The sequence below is a fragment of the Ochotona curzoniae genome, unplaced genomic scaffold (assembly GCF_017591425.1).
Source record: "Ochotona curzoniae isolate NIBS_2020 unplaced genomic scaffold, NIBS_Ocur_1.0 scaffold_4506, whole genome shotgun sequence".
NCBI classification, from domain to species: domain Eukaryota; kingdom Metazoa; phylum Chordata; class Mammalia; order Lagomorpha; family Ochotonidae; genus Ochotona; species Ochotona curzoniae.
In genome coordinates, this window is record NW_024467119.1 from 10,849,783 (window position 1) to 10,867,800 (window position 18,018).

The window sequence follows — 18,018 nt, forward strand, 5'->3', positions numbered from 1 at the left end:
GAGCCTGAAGGGAGGGGCCCAGCCTCCCAATCCTTCCAGGCTGCAGAAACAAAACCCTGCAGAGTGGAGGGCCAGTGGATCAACAGACATGCCGTTCCCGTAGCTGTGGCTCTGGGTCTGAGGCGTTCTAAGACCAGACTGCAGGCTGATTCCATGTATTGGTAATGACCTCCTCCCTGGCTCAAAGGGTGGTGCCTTGCCACCGTCAGGGAGGGGGGTCAGCCTGCTCTCTGGTGCCTCTGTCATAAGGCACCAATCCTGCTTCTCAGGGCTGGACCCTCAGGATCTAATTGCCAACCACAGGCTGCCACCACTTGATCCTGTCAGTCCCACTCAGAGGGCTGTGTTTCAAGTTTTAGCCAGGTTTTTGGGAAGACATACACCTTCAGCAGCCTCCCTCTGGGCTTTGTAGTGCCCAAAGGAAGTGAGTGGCTTGACAACTTGGAGAACTGAGAGTGGTAGGTGTTCATTCTTAATCGGATCTCTATTTCCCCAACTGTAAAATGGGGTTGAGTATTAATTTCTTTTCTTTTTAAAAAATGAGGTATTTATTCATTTGAAAGGCAAACATGAGGGAGGTGCAGTTACAGTTATTTCATCAGCCGGTCCACTCCTCAGTTGGCTGCACTGACCATGCCAGAGGCAGGAACCAGGAGCTTGGGTAGCAGGGGCCCTTGGACCATCTGCCACCATTTCCCCGGGTGTGTTAGCAGGGAACTAGATTAAACTGGAGCATTTAGCCCGCTGTGCCACAATGCTGTCCCATAAGCAGTCATTTCCTTATTAATAATATTTGCTCACTATAAACAGCATTCATATACAAATTGAAGAATCAAAATGGTTATTTTTAGTCATTTGACCATTATCTAGTCAAAATAGCAAGTTTAATTTGCATGTTCTTTAAAAATGAATTATGGTTTCTTCTTCAGCAATCAGGCCACAGGGGAAAAACAGACAAAGATTCTTGATCTTTTTTGATACATTAGCACAGTTAAAGATTACATTCTGTGTGACAAAAGTTTAGTACTTTTTCCTACGGTAGGAGAACAGAGTTTTTTTTAAGGTCGGAATACAGTGAAGAAATTATTTACAGATATGTCAGAGTACTTTTCATAATGATGGGACTTAATAAAAAGCAACACTTACATGGGAAGGAAGAAGGAAAAATTGTACAGTTCGTCAATGGGAGAAGAGAAGGTTCTGGATGGGAGAAGATGTCTGAATGCAGAAACGGGCAGAGGAGAAACGGTGGATGGATGGATGGAAAGACAGGGAGTCCCTCCCCAACTATTTTACCATTTTCAGCTTTTATTCAAAGCCAATAAATTGACTCACAGACCTGTGGAGGACTTAGTTTTTCAAGAGTTATTTTTGATTTTACATATCTTCATTTAAAGAATTCATGGTGTTATCATACTGAATAGCTTCCTAGTGATAGTGGCATACCTGCTGAAAGAGGTTGGCTTCCTGAACCTTTATCTAGTCAAACAATTGTGGGGAAAGTGGGGTCCTGACCTGCCCCAGGGCATGACCTGTTTCTCTTGCTCTAGGGGAAAGGGAGTGTCTGACCTGCCCCAGGGGACAGCCTGTTTTTCTTGCTAGAGGGGGAAAGGAGGGCCTTATCTGCCCCAGGGCAGGGAATAGCCTGTCCTCTCCTGTGGTTTTTTCCTGTGACTCATAGCAAACTACTGGCAAGGTTATTCCATTTTCCAAATAGGAAGAACATAGATTTCTAGAAATGATATTGTTTTATAATACAAAATAAGTCAGCTTTCTGCCTGGAAGACCAGGTTGAATTGTCTGCTGCATCTTAATTTCCCCATTTTAACTTCCTTTGAACTTGTAGAGGATGAAAGGAAATTGTTCATAATTTTACTGGAGATCACTATGCCCATAACTTGATACTTATTTATCCTACCTCCTGTTGTAGTCAGAAGTATTTTGTTTGCAAGTGTCTATAGTTTATGTGGGAAATCTTGCAAAATCTCAAAGCTGGTATCAGGGAAAAATGGTTTTATTGTGTCATGACTTCCAATGCAAGCATCGTTGTCTCTGTCGTCATTTTGCCCCTAAGTGAATCCATGATTGAATCCTCCCGCATTCTGGTTTCAGCTATAATCCTGCCATATCAGCACAGACATTTTTTCCTCACTTTTTTTCACCAGCTCACAAGATGTTTAAGTTTGTCTGTGCTTCTTTCAATGAAATGGTTTTGGTAAGCTGGAGTACACGGACAGACGGACGGTTTCCACCCTGCCTCTGTGCACTGCAGAGCGCAGGAAGGGGTCGGGATGGCGGGGAGAGTTTCCTTGTTGTCCACCATGACTGCAGTGAGACAGATAAAGGTTGAAGACTAGAAACAGAGTCACCTCAGAAACCTGGGGACAGAAGGGTGGCGGAAGGCAGGTGGGCATGGTGGAGCTGACCTGAGTAGAAGCTACAGTGCTCGCCCACCATCAAGTTCCATCAGCCAGAACCCCCAGGGTGGCATTCAGACCTCTCCATAACTGCCTTCCCTAAGCCAGTGAGACCCGAGGTGTGTCAGATCTTCACTTAATCCACCACCATCACAGTCACTTCTCATCGCCTCATGCCCCTTTCATTTTCACCTAAGCTTTCTGACCTGTTTTCCTGATATTAATTTCAAATACAAACCTAACTGGACCACTCCTGTTGAATTCCTTGGCAGTTCCTCTTTGTTCTTTACACAGTTTCCAAAATCTTCATCCTGTCTCGTCCGCTCCTTGTGTGTGTGCCAGGTCCAGTGCTGTCCCCCAAACAAGGCTTTCTCTGCCCATGTCCCAGCTTATTCCTTTTTTCCATTCCCTCTCATGAGAAATCCATCCATCCAAGTCCAGTTTTGAAACTCACTGAAAAAAACCGTAGCACAAACCTCAGACGTTGGTTTGACCTAGCTGGATAATTAGAGTGAGCATCCTTTAGGCATTTCTTACAGGAGCTGTCTGAGCACATGCATGTAAAGTCAGGTTTTGACGAAAACATCAGTTGGCAGAAAAACTGGGTAGTATATAGGAGTGTAGTAATTCAACTTGGTGATTCAAACTTACTTTGCAAAAACAAATCGTCGTCAGAGACCATCACTCCATCCTTTTTACTGTTTCAAAATCACAGCTGAAATCTGGAGAGACAGCTGCCAACATCGCCAGAGAGCTGGCTGAACAGACAAGGAACCACCTGAATGCCGGGGACATCACCTACTCAGTACGCGCCATGGACCAGCTGGTGGGCCTCCTGGATGTGCAACTCAGGAACTTGACGCCAGGAGGAAAGGACAGTGCTGCCCGCAGTTTAAACAAGGTAAGGACCTGGGTTAATGTGTCCTTAGGGTTGCAACACAGTCAGGGAAACTTCCTTGCTTGATGCTTCCTGTGAGAGTCAGAGCATTTGAAAGAGGATGGATAGTCAGTTTACTCTATATCCATATTTCTGGCTTTTATCCTAAAAATAGTAAATCATAATGTCACCCTACATTTTTTGAGCTTACAATTCTATCGTCCAGAACAACAGCCTTTGTCCTGTTTCTTTTATGCTAATTTTTAACAAAATTGGTTAATGTAGCTTAAAGCAATTATTTTTTTTCTTTCAAACCTGCATATTAAAACATTTGACAATAACGAGTATCTAATCATTAAGCAGGAATATAGAAATTAGCATTAAGGTGATATTTTAATACAGGTGATTTTAAAGTGAGATAATGTAACCTATTTAATGTTACTTAAATAAAAAAATCATGGAACAAGTGATAGCTTCAATTTTTACTTCATTTATTTTAAAGTACTAATAAATTTACATCAATATCATTAAAAATATGAAAATGTATGTGTATATCTATAAGTACAAATTGCACGCAGTGAAAATGCCTGCAATTTTTATTTTCAGTTTCAGGGAAATACATTTTTTGAAGGTTTATTCACATTTATATAAATAACCCATTTTATTCATGTGAATTATAAACAAACTAACTATTTTATTTGTATAAAATATGAAATTTACATTACCTATTTGTAAGGAATATTAGTTAATTATATAATATAGCACCACATAGTGAATTAGTCTCATGGGGTGAAAAATTTTAGAATTGTTACACTCAGTTGACAAGTGTTCTCTGAAAGGCATTTTGTAGTAAAGATGCTCTAATTAATGATGAATTTTAGGGCCTTGAATATCATGGTAGTCTTACTCCTTAAAAAAAAGAACTTGATAGTGATAGATGAATGGCCCTCTATAAACTTCACTAAGACAATATTGTCCTTTAGAATTAAGCAACAACAACAAAATGACTACAGACTTGTCTTTTAATAACGTTTGGTGCTTCTCTGTCTTGCTGGGGTAAGAATCTTATGTAAAGAGCAGTTTTTAGTAACTAATTTTCAACATAGAAAAGCCAGATACTTTATTGAGCGAAGAGTTTTCCTTTTGGCTTCATCTTTTGAAAAGAAGTACTGTTTCATTCATTATGAAGATAAGATTGAATGAGCATGAAGAAATTACTTTTGACACTTATGCCCTGATAAGATAGAATCCATAGGCTAGAAGCCTGTGTAATCTGCATGTGCTGTGAGTTAAATGTGCTGCTACCCAAGCATACAGGGTCCTAGGAATGAATATTGCCGCCAATTATTATTATCATAATGTACTGAAAGTGGTGACTTCTATTAATGTTACATATCCATAACATGACTTGTTACAGCAATACTTTGTATCTTTATTTAAAAATGGTGTTGATATCTGACATTATCAGGTTGAGTTGGCAATTAATGTCACATTCTAACTGGCTACAGCTAATGAGCTCGCCTACCCTGAATATCAAATAACTACATAATGGGCAGATTTCCATTTGTGAAGCTTTTTAATGCTCTCTTTTGTTTTCCACTTGGTTCTTTTCAATTGTTTCTATAATCTGGGCTGTCATGTGTTAATTTGCATGATGCGGTACTGAGCTGGGGAGGGCAGAGGGTTCTCCCTGCTTGCTGCCTTGCTCTCTTCACCTGTGGTCCCTGCCTTCCCCAAAGCAGTTATAACCCATCAGCTCTGCAAAGTCAACTTGGTACACATCAACTGTGCTCCTCATTGAAATGCTGGAGGGTTTAGAGTCCTACAAACCATGATGGGAGTCAGTGGTCCAAGTGACAGTCCTGACAACGCACTTGCACTCATTCCTCTCTTAATTCTTTAGAGGAGTGACTGCTCCCAGTGCATTCAAAAAGGCGTCACTTGGAATTGGCAGAGTATTAGCCACAAAGATGGCCTCGCAGCAACTGCTTCTGTAATCTGGGTAATATCAAAGGTGAATGTAAAGAGAAATTAATAGGAGAGAGGAGAATACCCAAAAAACCATGACTTCATAAATCTTGAGTCATTTCTTTACGCAAGGTGAATGAATTGTCATTAATTCATTTTGGCACCAGAAAAAAAAAATTTGGATTGAGTATGAATTACTGTCAGCCCTCTAATCAGAAACACCTCACTCTGTTTGCAAATGAGCATAATCCACCAAAGTTTCTGAAATGGATACAGACATATATATTTGGTTGAAACTGTCAAAAGATGTTTTTTTAAAAGAGTGATATAGCAGAAGATTAATCACACTCTTTTAATCAAAGTTATTTATTTTTCTTGTGGGGGTATTTTCCCTCATAGAAACAAATCGTCATAATGAATGGGCATTTCTGTTTTCTTGATAAATAGAGCATTTTGTCTGCATGAACCAATATATGATTTGTGGTGCCCATTAATCATCTCAATTATCTGAAAGCCACAAATAATCTACCATCTTTAAAAAGTGAGTTCCAATCTTTTGACATAACTCATTTTTAATTTTATGTGTATCTTTCCATTTGTGGGCCCATCAGTTAATAACTAGCCTGATGCGAAACGGATTGCTTGTGTTGGATGTGGCATATTGATTTTGACTAACGTCTACTAAATGTATTCAAAGATCTCTCTCTATTACTAATAGCTGTGTCCCCTCCAGTCTCCCTTGGGCTGCCGCTTAGCTTTCACACTCTTCTAGAACGTAGTGAGGAACAAATTCAGGTGTTTTGTGTAGATGTGCTCTTTTATTTTTCTTGTTTTCTTCTGTCACTAATGTGTTTTTTCTATTCTGTGTTTAATCTGCTGTCTTAATGGATTCAGCTTCAGAAAAGAGAGCGCTCTTGCAGAGCCTATGTCCAGGTACTTTCTGCGTTTTTATACATGTCTTATGTTGTTGAATTGTCTCTGTTGATGAAGGCATGTTTGGACTTCGGATGCAAAAATGATTGTGCTCTATTGTTCTGGTAGATAATCAAACTAAACCTGTTTCAGGGAGGGTGTGAAGGGTGGAGATGGGAAGACATGTGAGAGAGCATGGGGAAAAGAAATTTGACACCCAGTACTCTGTGAAAACAAGGGAATAGGCAGCAGGGCCAGCTTGAGGTGTGGACCTCCTGATGGACACTAAGAGTTTAGTATAATGTATGCATTTCTGTTTGTTCATGGAGGTAGATACCAGCCACTGTTTGAAGTGCAAGCAGTTCAGAAGTGTCAGATAGTCAAAGTCATGTGGCATAGTAAGTAGTCTGCAGTAGTTGGGCTAATATGCTTCCCATCCAGAATGGAATTGTACATTGATTCAAGACTTACAACTCTCTTACTGCCTCACTGCATAAGTGTTATTCCTACTGTCACTGGGAATCTTACAAAGCTTGCATGCTTTACTTATTTTTTTTTATAAGCAATAAACTGTGTATGTTTATGGGCTTCGTAGAATAGAAAGCAATCCCAGAACCAAAGAACCAAGCAGGGGGAAAAAAATACCAAAGGACACAACATGAAAAAATTAGGAATATAAATCAGGAAACTGTAAACTTCTCTATGCATGCAAATCACGACCTATATAAAGAGGAGATCTGTCTGCCTCTACAAAGGGATGCCCGCAACAGCCAAATCTGTGACAGCTGAATCACAATGGCAGCATCAAGATATCTTGCCAATTTTTACTCACAAGTAAATATAGCACTGATACATCTACTTTTTAAAAATCTCTTCAGAAATTAGGCTGCTTTAAAAAAGTTTCAGTTTGTTGGCTTCTACGTATTGCATGATCGGAATAGTGGCATGTGCCAGTCTGGGGAGTATAGAGCTGAAGCATGTTTAGGCGGCCACGTAGCACACAATTGTAGCGAAAGACTAGATATGCTTGGAGGAAGGGTGATCTCGGCTGTGAAAAGCACAGTATGGTAAACATCTTCATGAGTGAATGAATCTGTGCTAGCTGTGATCATTCCAGCTGGCTCAGTTTTAAATCCCATACATGACATCCTTCATTTCTTGAAAAATTGTTGGGGAACAAAGCAGACATGTATACCATGACAATGTGCATTGTAGATAATTCTGATTAATAAATGTTAATCCGTTTGTACTTCAGGTAAGCTAATGTAGTGTTGAATAAATGCAGCTTGCTTAGTTAGTTAGACTGTCATTCTGGGAATGTTCCATGAGCAATTCGATTTGACCTTGTGTTATGAAGTCTCTTTAGCGGTATCAGATTCCACTACAACTGGTCCCTGTAAGTCAGTTAAACCTGTTGATGAACCTGTTTATTATTATTCTGTAGAGGAGGAAAGCTGTCTTTACCTTACTCTTCATTAGGTTCATGGCTGAGGCGCCTGCACCCAATGCCAGGTTAGTAAGAAAAAATGCAGATAAAGGTATTAAGTATACTTCTTTTGTAACGTGTGAGCCTTTAGAAGTGAAAGCCCAAAGAAACAAGAAAACCTGTGTATTTTTAGCATTAGGTTGTATAAAAAGTGAAAGTCTGAGAAATGCAGTTGGACAAAAGGGGCGTAAGAACGTGGTGATGACTTGAGTGAACATGGTAGCTTCTCTTTGTTCAGATTTATCTTGGAATCTCTGTGTCTTTTGCTTCCCTTCCTGTGTGTGTAGGTGAGGCACCCAGAATTTTGTAACTTAGAGTGGGGACTCGGGAGAGAGTAGGGTCAGAAAGTTCTTTCTCGGTTTTATGCATTGATTAGGAGCGAAGGGCATGAAGAGTAACTGCCTTCTACTGTTTTCTCATGTGCCACGGTGCCATGTTTTGCAATAGTTTACCTTATACCTCATCCATTTTCACTACTTTTACTCTCATGCTTCCTACATAAAATGAGCAACTGATAAAAGAAGGTTGTTACTCTTTTGTGAGTTTCATTCTCAGGAGGGGTAGCTATGTCTTCTTGCAAGTTCATTCCCCAGATGTCTGCACTGGCAAGAGCGAAGCCGTACCACATGCTGGAAACCTGAACCTCTGATTTCTCACAGATGGGCACCCATCACTGCTCCCTCCCAAGCGTGCAGTAGTTGGAAGGTGAAATCTGGATGAGAGCCTGAACTTGAACACAGAACTTGGCATTAGCACAGAGGCATCCCAGGCCATGCCCTGACCACTGCGCAGAGAGCCTGTGTCCCAGACACTGGGCCTTTAGTGGCCTTCTGACTTTATGAAATCATACTTTCTGAGTATAAAAAAATTCTTCAGATGTACTTTTCAGCAATATGGGGGGAAAATCACTTTGAGAGGTACCTACACTCATCTGTTAATGGCATAAATACTTATAAGACAAAAGGCACATACATTCACGCATATGAGCTATACTTTGAGTGTGCTTTCGTTTGAAAGCAGAGAACCATTTTTGCGCAGTATTGGGACTGTTTTCTGTGGCAATCTATGCTATCCTCTCAATGGGGCCTTTGGGATAATTAGCCTTTCTGTATTTAAAACTATGAAATGCATGGTCATTCAAACATGAATCTCTGATGGAAAATTAATAGCACAGTTTATTCAATGGCTGACTTCCTGGTGTTCTAATTGCCTGGTTGTGAATAACTGTTCCAGCTATTGACAAAACATCTGATAAGACCGAACACAAACAGAACACTGGCGAAGCAGAGATGCTGTGCTCACTGGTACGTGGCCCTCGCCTGGCCCTCTGCGCAGTGCGCATTACTCCCCGGTGAATCGTCCTTTCCATTTCAGGCCCTTAGAATTTGAAGAACTCGTTTTACATTCCCTGTTGTTTCTCTGTTCAGGATATCTGTGAAGCACATGGGAAATACAGTTGAGGTGCTTTTGTAATAAATTAGAAATAGCTTATTGTTGATTTTCTTAAAAAAAAAAAAGTTGTTTCTTTTGGCACACCTCCTGATTTTTGCCTGGCCTCATTTTTGCTGTTGTGGACATTTTGAGAGCAAACCAGGAGATGAAAGCTTTCTGTCTCTGTCACTCAAGGAAATAGAGTATTTTTTTCAGAATAAGTACATTTTGGGGCCTGGCGCTGTGGCCTAGTGGCTAAAGTCCTGGCCTTGAACGCCCAGCATCCCATATGGTCGCTGGTTCTAATCCCAGCGGCCCCGCTTCCCATCCAGCTCCCTGCTTGTGGCTTGGGAAAGCAGTTGAGGATGGCTCAAGGCTTTGGGACCCGGAAGAGGTTCCTGGTTCACAGCTTCGGATTGACGCAGCACCAGCCATTGCACTCACTTGGGGAGTGAATCATTGGATGGAAGATCTTCCTCTCTGTCTCTCCTCCTCTCTGTATATCTGACTTTGTAATAAAAATAAATAAATCTTTAAAAATAAAGAATAAGTACATTTTTAGGCAGCAGGTATGTGACATTATTATGCAGAACAATTAGCATACATTCTTATTTAATATTTCTAGCAACCCCTAAATGTAATTCTAGTAGTTTTGAACTTAGAAAAGTGTATGTGGGGACCCAAGAAGGGTTAATAGACCTTTGAACTATCATGCAACGGGGAACTTCTCAATTCAAAGGTAAGTCTTGGGATTTAGAAACTTACGCTCCCCAAGACACTGCTGTAGCCGAGGAGCTAACGCAGGTGACTTGGCTAGCATGTATTACCTCTGCTTGCACTGCGCTTCAGGGATGAAATGGCGTAAAACAGCTTTCCTCTATCTCAGTATTTCTTTTTTCCTTACTTCCTTTCTTCCTTCTTCTCCTCTCCTCATCTCTCTTCCTCTAGTATCAGTTACAGATAAAAGGACAAGGTGTTATTATGCTAAGAGAAGAAAAACCAGGTAGAAAATAAAGTCACTGTGTAAAAAAAACTACCATGCTGCTTTTCCGGAGTGGCTGACCCATCTTGCATTTCCAGAAGTGCTCTGGCTTCTGGTATCCTCGCTGACGTGTCTTTCTCTCTGGAAAACAACTTTGCTCTGGCCATGAGGTGGTACGGGGCAAGGATGGGGGTGTGATCGCTGGCCCAGGAAACATGCAGGGTTTTGTTTTGTTTTGTTTTTTCCCCAAGAGAGGTGTGTGATCTTAGACACAGGGAGTAGGACAGAACCTCCAGCTGCTCCCTCGGATCACCTGCTTCGCCCTTGGGTGAACGTGCCAAGGACTTTCCCGATTTCTTTTCATTTCTCAGCTTCAGATTGCCATCCTTTCTACAGCAGTGTTTGTTCTCTGCCTTAGCAGGAACTGAGAAGAATTACTGGTGTCTCTTTCACTGTGTCGAAAGCAGGGTATTTTCCTATTTAAGCAATGTGCTTTAATTTGGATCAGTAGTTTCTTCTCTCCTCATTAGGGTGCCTGCAGTCAGCCTTTCTTAATTGGGAAATATTCACCAAGGTACATTTAAGGTTCAATGGGAAATCTTGGAGTCATTCTTTCTAACCTGCTGTTACTTGTCTAGCCAGGAAAACTGGTGGTGACTGGCTTCAGTTTCTGACTACAGCTTCCTGTTAACACCCTGGGAGGTGGCAGGTGATGGCCCCATTGCTGTGAGTTCCTGCCACTCATGCAGGAAACTTGGATTATGTTGCAGACTCCTGGCTTCAGCTTGCACATGCTCAGCCCAGACCAGTGCGTGCATCTGGGGAGTGAACAGAAGATGGGACCCTTCCTGTCGTTTGTCTGTATCTCTCTGCCAAATTAAAAAAGGATATTTAAGAAACCCACTTCACACCCTGTCTGCCATCTGCTCAGTACCTGACAGTGTCTGGGTGTCACCACAACCCTCGAAGGGTCTCAGAATCTGCTCTCTGCTAAATCGCTCTCTTGCATACCTGCACCATCCATCCCTGTGCTTCTTTTCAGGCATTGCTCAGATACCCGTCCCCCAGTCACTCATTTCTTGCTTTCCCAGCTAAGTTCATATTTCTTCCCTTAGTATATACTGTCACATGACATACTTATATTGAACTAGGGAGTGGTTTATATTATGTAACTACAGTTTTAACCCTGAAAGAAAATAGCAATTGCTCCATTCCGTGCAGGGCTGTATTTCCTGTGCTGATGAAGGCTGCTGGACACATTTGCTCAATGAATAGTTCCTGAGTATCTGTGTTACTGAGAACTGTATAATGCTTGCACAGTCCACTGAAGACATTGATTTTGGGCTGTTGGTACCCAACACAGGTTTCTACTGCATTCCTAAGGGAAGACAAACAAAGTAAATATATAAGGTGAAATGATAATTGTTGTTCCATGTTGAAATAAAAGACTTGTTTTGAGTATCTTGCAACCCTAAAAAACAGATCACTTATTTTACATAAATAAAGAGAAATGAAAGAAAAGCAGTTATGGGCCTGATCTTCTTCTTCTTCTTCTTCTTTTTTTTTGCATATGTCTGCTAGATTTTTAACTCTTTTTTTTTAATTAAGGAGAGGTAAAGAAAGAGTTCACTTCTGAAATGCCCTCCCAAATACCAGGGCTAGGTCAGACAGATAAGAGCCAGAAACTGCATCTATATCTCCCACATGGTAGCAGGGTACCAACTGTTGAGCCACAGTCGGCTCTCTTTCAAGAGGCACATAGACAAGAAGCTGTAGTCGAGACGAGGCAGCACTTGGTCCCACCTTCCTTTGGGGATTCTGACATCCGTGATAGTGACTTAACCTCACCCTTCACCTGCGTCTTAACTCTTGTCTAGCTGTGAGGGATTTTAGTTTTTAAAAATTTACCTTATTTGAAAAGCATAGAGAGAGAGAGAAGAGAGAGATCTTACATCTCTTTTCTCAGTCCCCAAATGCCAACTTGAGCTGATCAAAGCTGAGGTAGGCTGGAAACTCAGTGTGTACCACCTGCTGTCCCTGAGGCTGCGTTGGAGAGAGGAAGGACTTGAACTCAGACCTAGTGATAAGACATGAATACGTGCGTTTTAATCACTAAACCAAATCCTAGTTCCTGCTGTGTTATAAAATAAAAAAGTAACCTGCAGGAGGAAGAACTAAGGGCTGAAGCAGGTGAACAACTGGGCAATGGTGGTCATTTGAGTTTAGCTGTTTGGCTGGAGGATCAAGTAATTATTCACATTCAAGATTTTTAAAGGTAAATAGAATCTTTGCCCGAGATGGTATGTGAGATGTGAGAGAAATCAAGGAGTAAATGACAAAGTATTTTGCCCAAGCAACTGGAATGGTGCCGTCATGGATGGAGAAGGTCCATGTGGGATGAGTTTGACCAAAAAAGAAAAAGACTTCACTGAGGGCTGTGTTAAACTTGGGATTCTTATTAGATATGCAATATAGATGTGAAATATACGGCTAAGTACATATAAGCACATGGAGCCTATAAATATTCATTTGGCTGTGTGAGGCCTCCAGGAACACTTGAAGCTGACAGAGCAGGTGGATTTCCCACAAAGCCCGATGTGGCAGAAGAGAAAGGAATGGGAGATGGTGCCCCAGGATACTGTACCAGGGTGAGGTCAGGGAGAGAAAAGGAAAGTGGCCATAAAGTGTAAAGAGCAGCCAGTGAAAGGAGGACTGACTGGGAGAGCTGTTTTCATTGATGGAGGAAGAAATGAGGCTTAACGCTGTTGAGTTTACTTACAAATGCTGATACAGCTTTTCAGTAATGCCAACTTTTGATGACTTAGAAGAACACCCAGAGCCTTGCTCTCTATGTTGTCATCTGTAATATTGCAAGATTTTAGCTCATTGCTTGCATCTTTAGTTTTATTAATGTGGACTGTCTGTGAACCGAAGTTGCTTCTTCCACCTTTGACACAGCGCAAATTGAATTATGCCAGTTTACACGTGTGCCTTTGGCACGTGAGACAAGATGCAATCTAAGCTTCATTTATACTACTAGGAAGAAATTAATGAGTATTTCCAAGTTCCTTGTTTGGTCACTTCATTGGCTGTGTGACAAAGAGCTCTGTGGTGCATGTCAAACAACTTTCAGAGTCTTCTAATGATTTGTGCTTTGCTTGACTTGTGCTGCTATTCTGTGTGGCCTGTCAGGCTGGGTATCCTTGTTAAAGTGGCCAGAATAAATTGGCTAGCAGTGTGCGTACAATATAGTATATTAACTAAAGCAACAGGGAGTAGTTTTAGCAGCTCTTTCAAGAGATTTCGATGTTTGCCCATAAGCATCAAAGCCAACCCAAACTTTCATTTGATATAATTAAAAGGACATCTGAAACTAGTTTGAATCACAGCAGGTTCTTGTGGTTAGGTAACCCTTTGTTAAAACCCTGAGAACTTAATATATTTCACAGCTTGATAAATCTGTACTTGATTTGTGTTAGTAAAGGAAAAAATATAAATCTCTACCCTGCACGTTTCTGCTACCCTGAACTTACTGTTAAAAGACATTGGCATCAAAGAAAATGACTTCCATCTGCAAGACAGAGCAGTTTCTTTTAGACAGAGTCGTCTTAGGCTTTACCTCTTCCAACTTGTGGCCATTAAGTGCTGCTACAAGGTGACTGCTGGACCAAAGGACAGTGACCCCTAGGTAATGTAAGCAGTGCAGATCGTGCTGTGTCAGGTAGGAGGCTGAGCGCTCCACTCCTAACGCTGAAAGCCCTCCAAGGACAGACGATGCAGGTCACACATTCACATGAGAGCATCATTCCGGGATTCTCCCAGGCTTTCCCTGGAGAAATGCGTCAGGAGAGGCACTGGTGCTTGCTTTCCCCAATCATTTGTGCCTCTCCCATTGGCAAAAATAAGAAAATATTCCAGTTGCGATTTGCATATACATGGTTTGTGAATGCTTCAGCAAATGTCTCTAATGAGAATGGGTGAAAACATGCACCCTTATCTTTTTTCAGCGAAAGGTTTTCATCCAAAGCAAAAGTGTTTTCTGTCTTTATCATTTTTGCATTCTCTTTTAATTTCCTGACCAAAGTCTGAGTCATTACTTAATTGTAAAACACTGCGCTTTGAAAGTCCATTCTATGCACCATTGTCTTGTAAACATACACATGCTGTCCAGAAGAGTTTTCAGTAGGTAGCCTGTAAATAGAATCTGAGGAGATGCAGGGAAGTACACATCCATTTGCCTTGTTATTTCTTTAATGGCTTTATGATCACATAGCCAGCCAGAAGTAAAATGATATTAAAAACAGCATAGCAGATTTAAGATCCTGCTTTCTGAAACTGTCATTAGCTTTTCTGGTACAGGTCAGAAAAGAAATGAAAGCTGAAAGTGTAATTTATAGTGTAGTATTTGCTTGATGGTTTGGAACCAAACAAATGATTTTTTAGGACTGCTCCCAACAGTTATAATTTTTATATTTTCTTTTCTCTAATGTATAAATTTTGTTCAGTCATTAGGAAGAGAAACTTAACTGTGGTAGCTTAAATAAACCAGGGCTTTATTTTGAACAAAACAAGCAAGTCTGGGACTAACTTGAAAATGCAAGGAAGACATCAGGCGTGGCTTCACTCCATTGTCTTCAGCACATAGCCATCTATCCTCATGATGACAATGTGGCTGCTTTGGCTCAGTCATCACCTCTTCCTAACCTCCAAACAGGAAGAAGCGAAAAGATACCCAACTAAAGCAATTATACTTTAGAGAGCCTTTTCCTAACTCTTGATCATGTCTCGTTGGCCACGCGATTTGAATAACTTAGCTAAATGCTGCGTGAAGAGCTGTAGTTTCCTGACTGGGTATAGTTAGTGACTCTGCATCTAACACAACAGGAATCTGGACAGTGAGTATTCTAGAATGCAGCTAAGTCCCTTTTTCTTATCTAATGATGTTACGTAAAATCTTTATCCGGTACTAGTCAAATAGTCTATCATCAATCTTTCAATTTTTGTTTAAAGATTTATTTATTTTACTCAAAAGTCAGAGTTATAGGGAGAGAATGATAGAGAGATCTTTCATCCACTGGTTCACTCCCCTAATGGCTGCAATGGCCAGAGCTGGGCCAATCAAAAGCTTGTAGCCAGGAGCTTCTTCTTAGTCTCCCACATAGGCATAGGTGCCCAAGGTCATGGGCTCTCTTCCCAGGCCATTAGCAAGGAGCTGGATTGGAAGTGGAGCAGCCCAAACACAAACCAGTACCCATATGGGATTCCAGAATGGCAGGTGGAGGACCAGCCAGCTATGTCACTGTGCTGACCCTTCTATTTGTCTATAGCGGGTGACTTCTGAGCTCTATGTTCTCATCTTTAAACAGACATTTCCTGCCTTTAAATCTATAAAGTTAAATCTATAAAGTTGTTTCAAATTATTCTCAGATTCTATTTCTCTTCTTTTTATATAATGTAATGAATGTCTGCAATAGTCATGTAGGAATAGGGTTTAAAAAGAAAGAAAGGAAGGAAAAAAGGAAAGGAGGGAGGGAGGAAGGAAGGAAGGAAAGAAGGAAGGGAGGGAGAGAGGGAGGGAGGGAGAGAGGGAGGGAGGAAAGAAGGAAGGAAGGAAGGAAGGAAAGGGGGATGGGGAGGAAGGAAGAGAGGGAGGGAAGTAAGGAAGGGAAGGAGGAAGGGAGGGAGGGAGGGAGGAAAAAGGAAACACAGGAAAAAAGTTGACAGATCTGCCTTTAGCACTGACTTGAGCATTGCCAGCTTCAGGGTGAGCACTGTCTGTGACTTGTGTGGCTGAGCGACCCACTCAGTACTAGCCCCCCATCATGCATTGCTCCCTCTTTAAAGCACTTGTTATTATCAGCTTTCACATTATCCCACAAGGGATTGGCAATCTCGGCGTTCCATAGCAGATTGCGGGTTCGTGTGTTGCTTGCTCTGCCTCTGCTGATAGTGCAGCTGGGAGGCAGCAGTACTGAAGTTCCTGCCGCTCAGGGGAGATGGGCTAAAGTTCCTGGCTCCTGGCTTGGCCCAGCCTTGGCTGGTCTGGGCCTTTGAAGAATGATCATATATATATGATCCCTCTCTCTCTTTCTAATGAATAAATACATCTTAAGAACTTAAATATTCTACTAGGGAATACTCTTTTACTCCTATTTCTATTTCTATTTCTTCTAAAAATCTCTCATGCACTCAGAAAAGTGTTGTTTTTCCATACCTCGAATAAATATGTTGGGAATAGTGTGTGGCAGATCCACACAATGAGGCAGATTCCTCTGTGGGAAATAATAGATGAGCAGAGTTGATCACAAGGTAGATGAGAGCCGTGGTTATCAGTAGGTAAGACCGGCAAGGTAGCTGCACTAAACAAAGAGATGTTCTAGCCACAGATGGACTAGATTGTGTATTCACTCAGAAATATGGGTGTCATGCATTTAATTTTTCAAAGAAAAACAAAAAGAAGTATTTTATTTATATGGATGGCAGAATGACGGAGAGAGAGAGAGGAGTGACAGAGAATTATTCGATCTATTGATTCTCTCTCCAAATGGTTATGAGGGCCAAGCCAGTAACTCTAATAGGGGATGCAGCGTTCCAACCAACAGCTCGGCCGCTTGGCCAAATGCCCACACCTGCTTCTGTGTTTGATTGTTCACAAGTATGTCGTTTTAAAAAGCCATTCAGTGGCATGGTAGATGTACAAAATTTATTTTTATTTGAAAGGCAGATTGATACATAGAAGGAGAGACAGAGAGGGAGAAAAAGAGAAAAAGAGATTTTCTACTGGTTCACTCCCCAAATGACTGCATGCAACAGGTGGAGCTGAGCTGATCAGAAGACAGGGGCCAGGAGCTTCATTAATGTCTCCAACATGGGTGATAGGCACAAGTACTCAGGGCATCCTCCACTGCCTTCCCAGGCTAATAGCAGGAAACTGGATCAAAAGTAGAGCATCTGGGATGTGAAACGGTGCCTGTATGACATGCTGGCACTTGTAGGTGGAAGACTCGCTAGTTGAGCCACGGTGCCAGCCCCCAGTCAGGGTTTCTGCTCTTGCATCCTAATTCAGCCAGCTGGTATTTGGGAAGGCAACAGACAGCAAGGCTGTGTCAAAGTAACAGATACAAACTGTTACTATCAAAGTAATTGAGAGGATGGCAGCAGCACTACGCAAAGAATGAAGCAGAGGCCTGAGATTAGGAGTGCCTGGTGACTTTGTCATCGCTTGGATCAAGCAAATAGAGAAATCTTTATAAAAAAAAAGTTTTCTGCAAAGAACCCCTTTGAGATCTATTGTTTTTTTCATAATGCACATTTTCATGTTTTTTTTTTCAATATCTTAAATGCCTAAAGCCATGTGTTGGAAAATACTATAGTAAGAAGGCTATGGGAAAGAGAAAAAGGATTGAATGCAATGAAAAACTACAAAAGGTCATTAGATTGTGTTTCACTTCCTCAGATCCTTGTTCATCACAACTTCGGCTGTCTCCTTCGCATAGCTGATTCTTGACAAGAACTTAGCCGATGACTTTACACATTTCAGCATGCTTCTATTACTCCATTCCCTGGATGCTGAGTCAAGTTTTAAAGTGGCATGAATGACCATAACTTAACCTTACCCAAAGATTGTCTGTTCGTTATTGTCTTCGCCCCTTTAGAACAGTGATTGGCCCCCTTCCTTTTAAAAAAGATTTATTTATTTAACTTGAAAGTCAGTTACATGGGAGGTGGGGAGACAGAGAGAGCCTCCATCTGCTGGTTCACTCCTCAAATAGCTGTGAAGGTCAGAACTGGGCTGCTCTGAAGCAGGGAGCCAGGAGCTTCCCTCAGGTCTTCCACCTGGGTGCAGGAACCCAAAATTTGGGCCATCCTCTGTTGCTCTCTCTGATCATAAACAGGGAGCTGAACTGAAAGTGGAACAGCTGGGAACTTGTACCGGTGCCCACGT

General features: G+C 41.5%; 1 protein-coding gene across 24 annotated transcripts in view; it reads left to right on the forward strand.

The window, feature by feature from the left end:
• Window positions 1–18,018, forward strand: part of ADGRL3 (adhesion G protein-coupled receptor L3) — a 472,380-nt gene that overhangs the window by 323,106 nt on the left and 131,256 nt on the right. For 20 of the 24 annotated variants that reach the window (XM_040966525.1, XM_040966524.1, XM_040966523.1 and 17 more), the window contains 2 exons: window positions 3,133–3,318; window positions 6,157–6,195. In XM_040966525.1, coding sequence (XP_040822459.1) covers window positions 3,133–3,318; window positions 6,157–6,195 — 225 coding nt within the window. The remainder of the gene's footprint in view (window positions 1–3,132; window positions 3,319–6,156; window positions 6,196–18,018) is intronic. The other 4 variants (XM_040966531.1, XM_040966529.1, XM_040966533.1 and 1 more) reach the window with 1 other exon arrangement.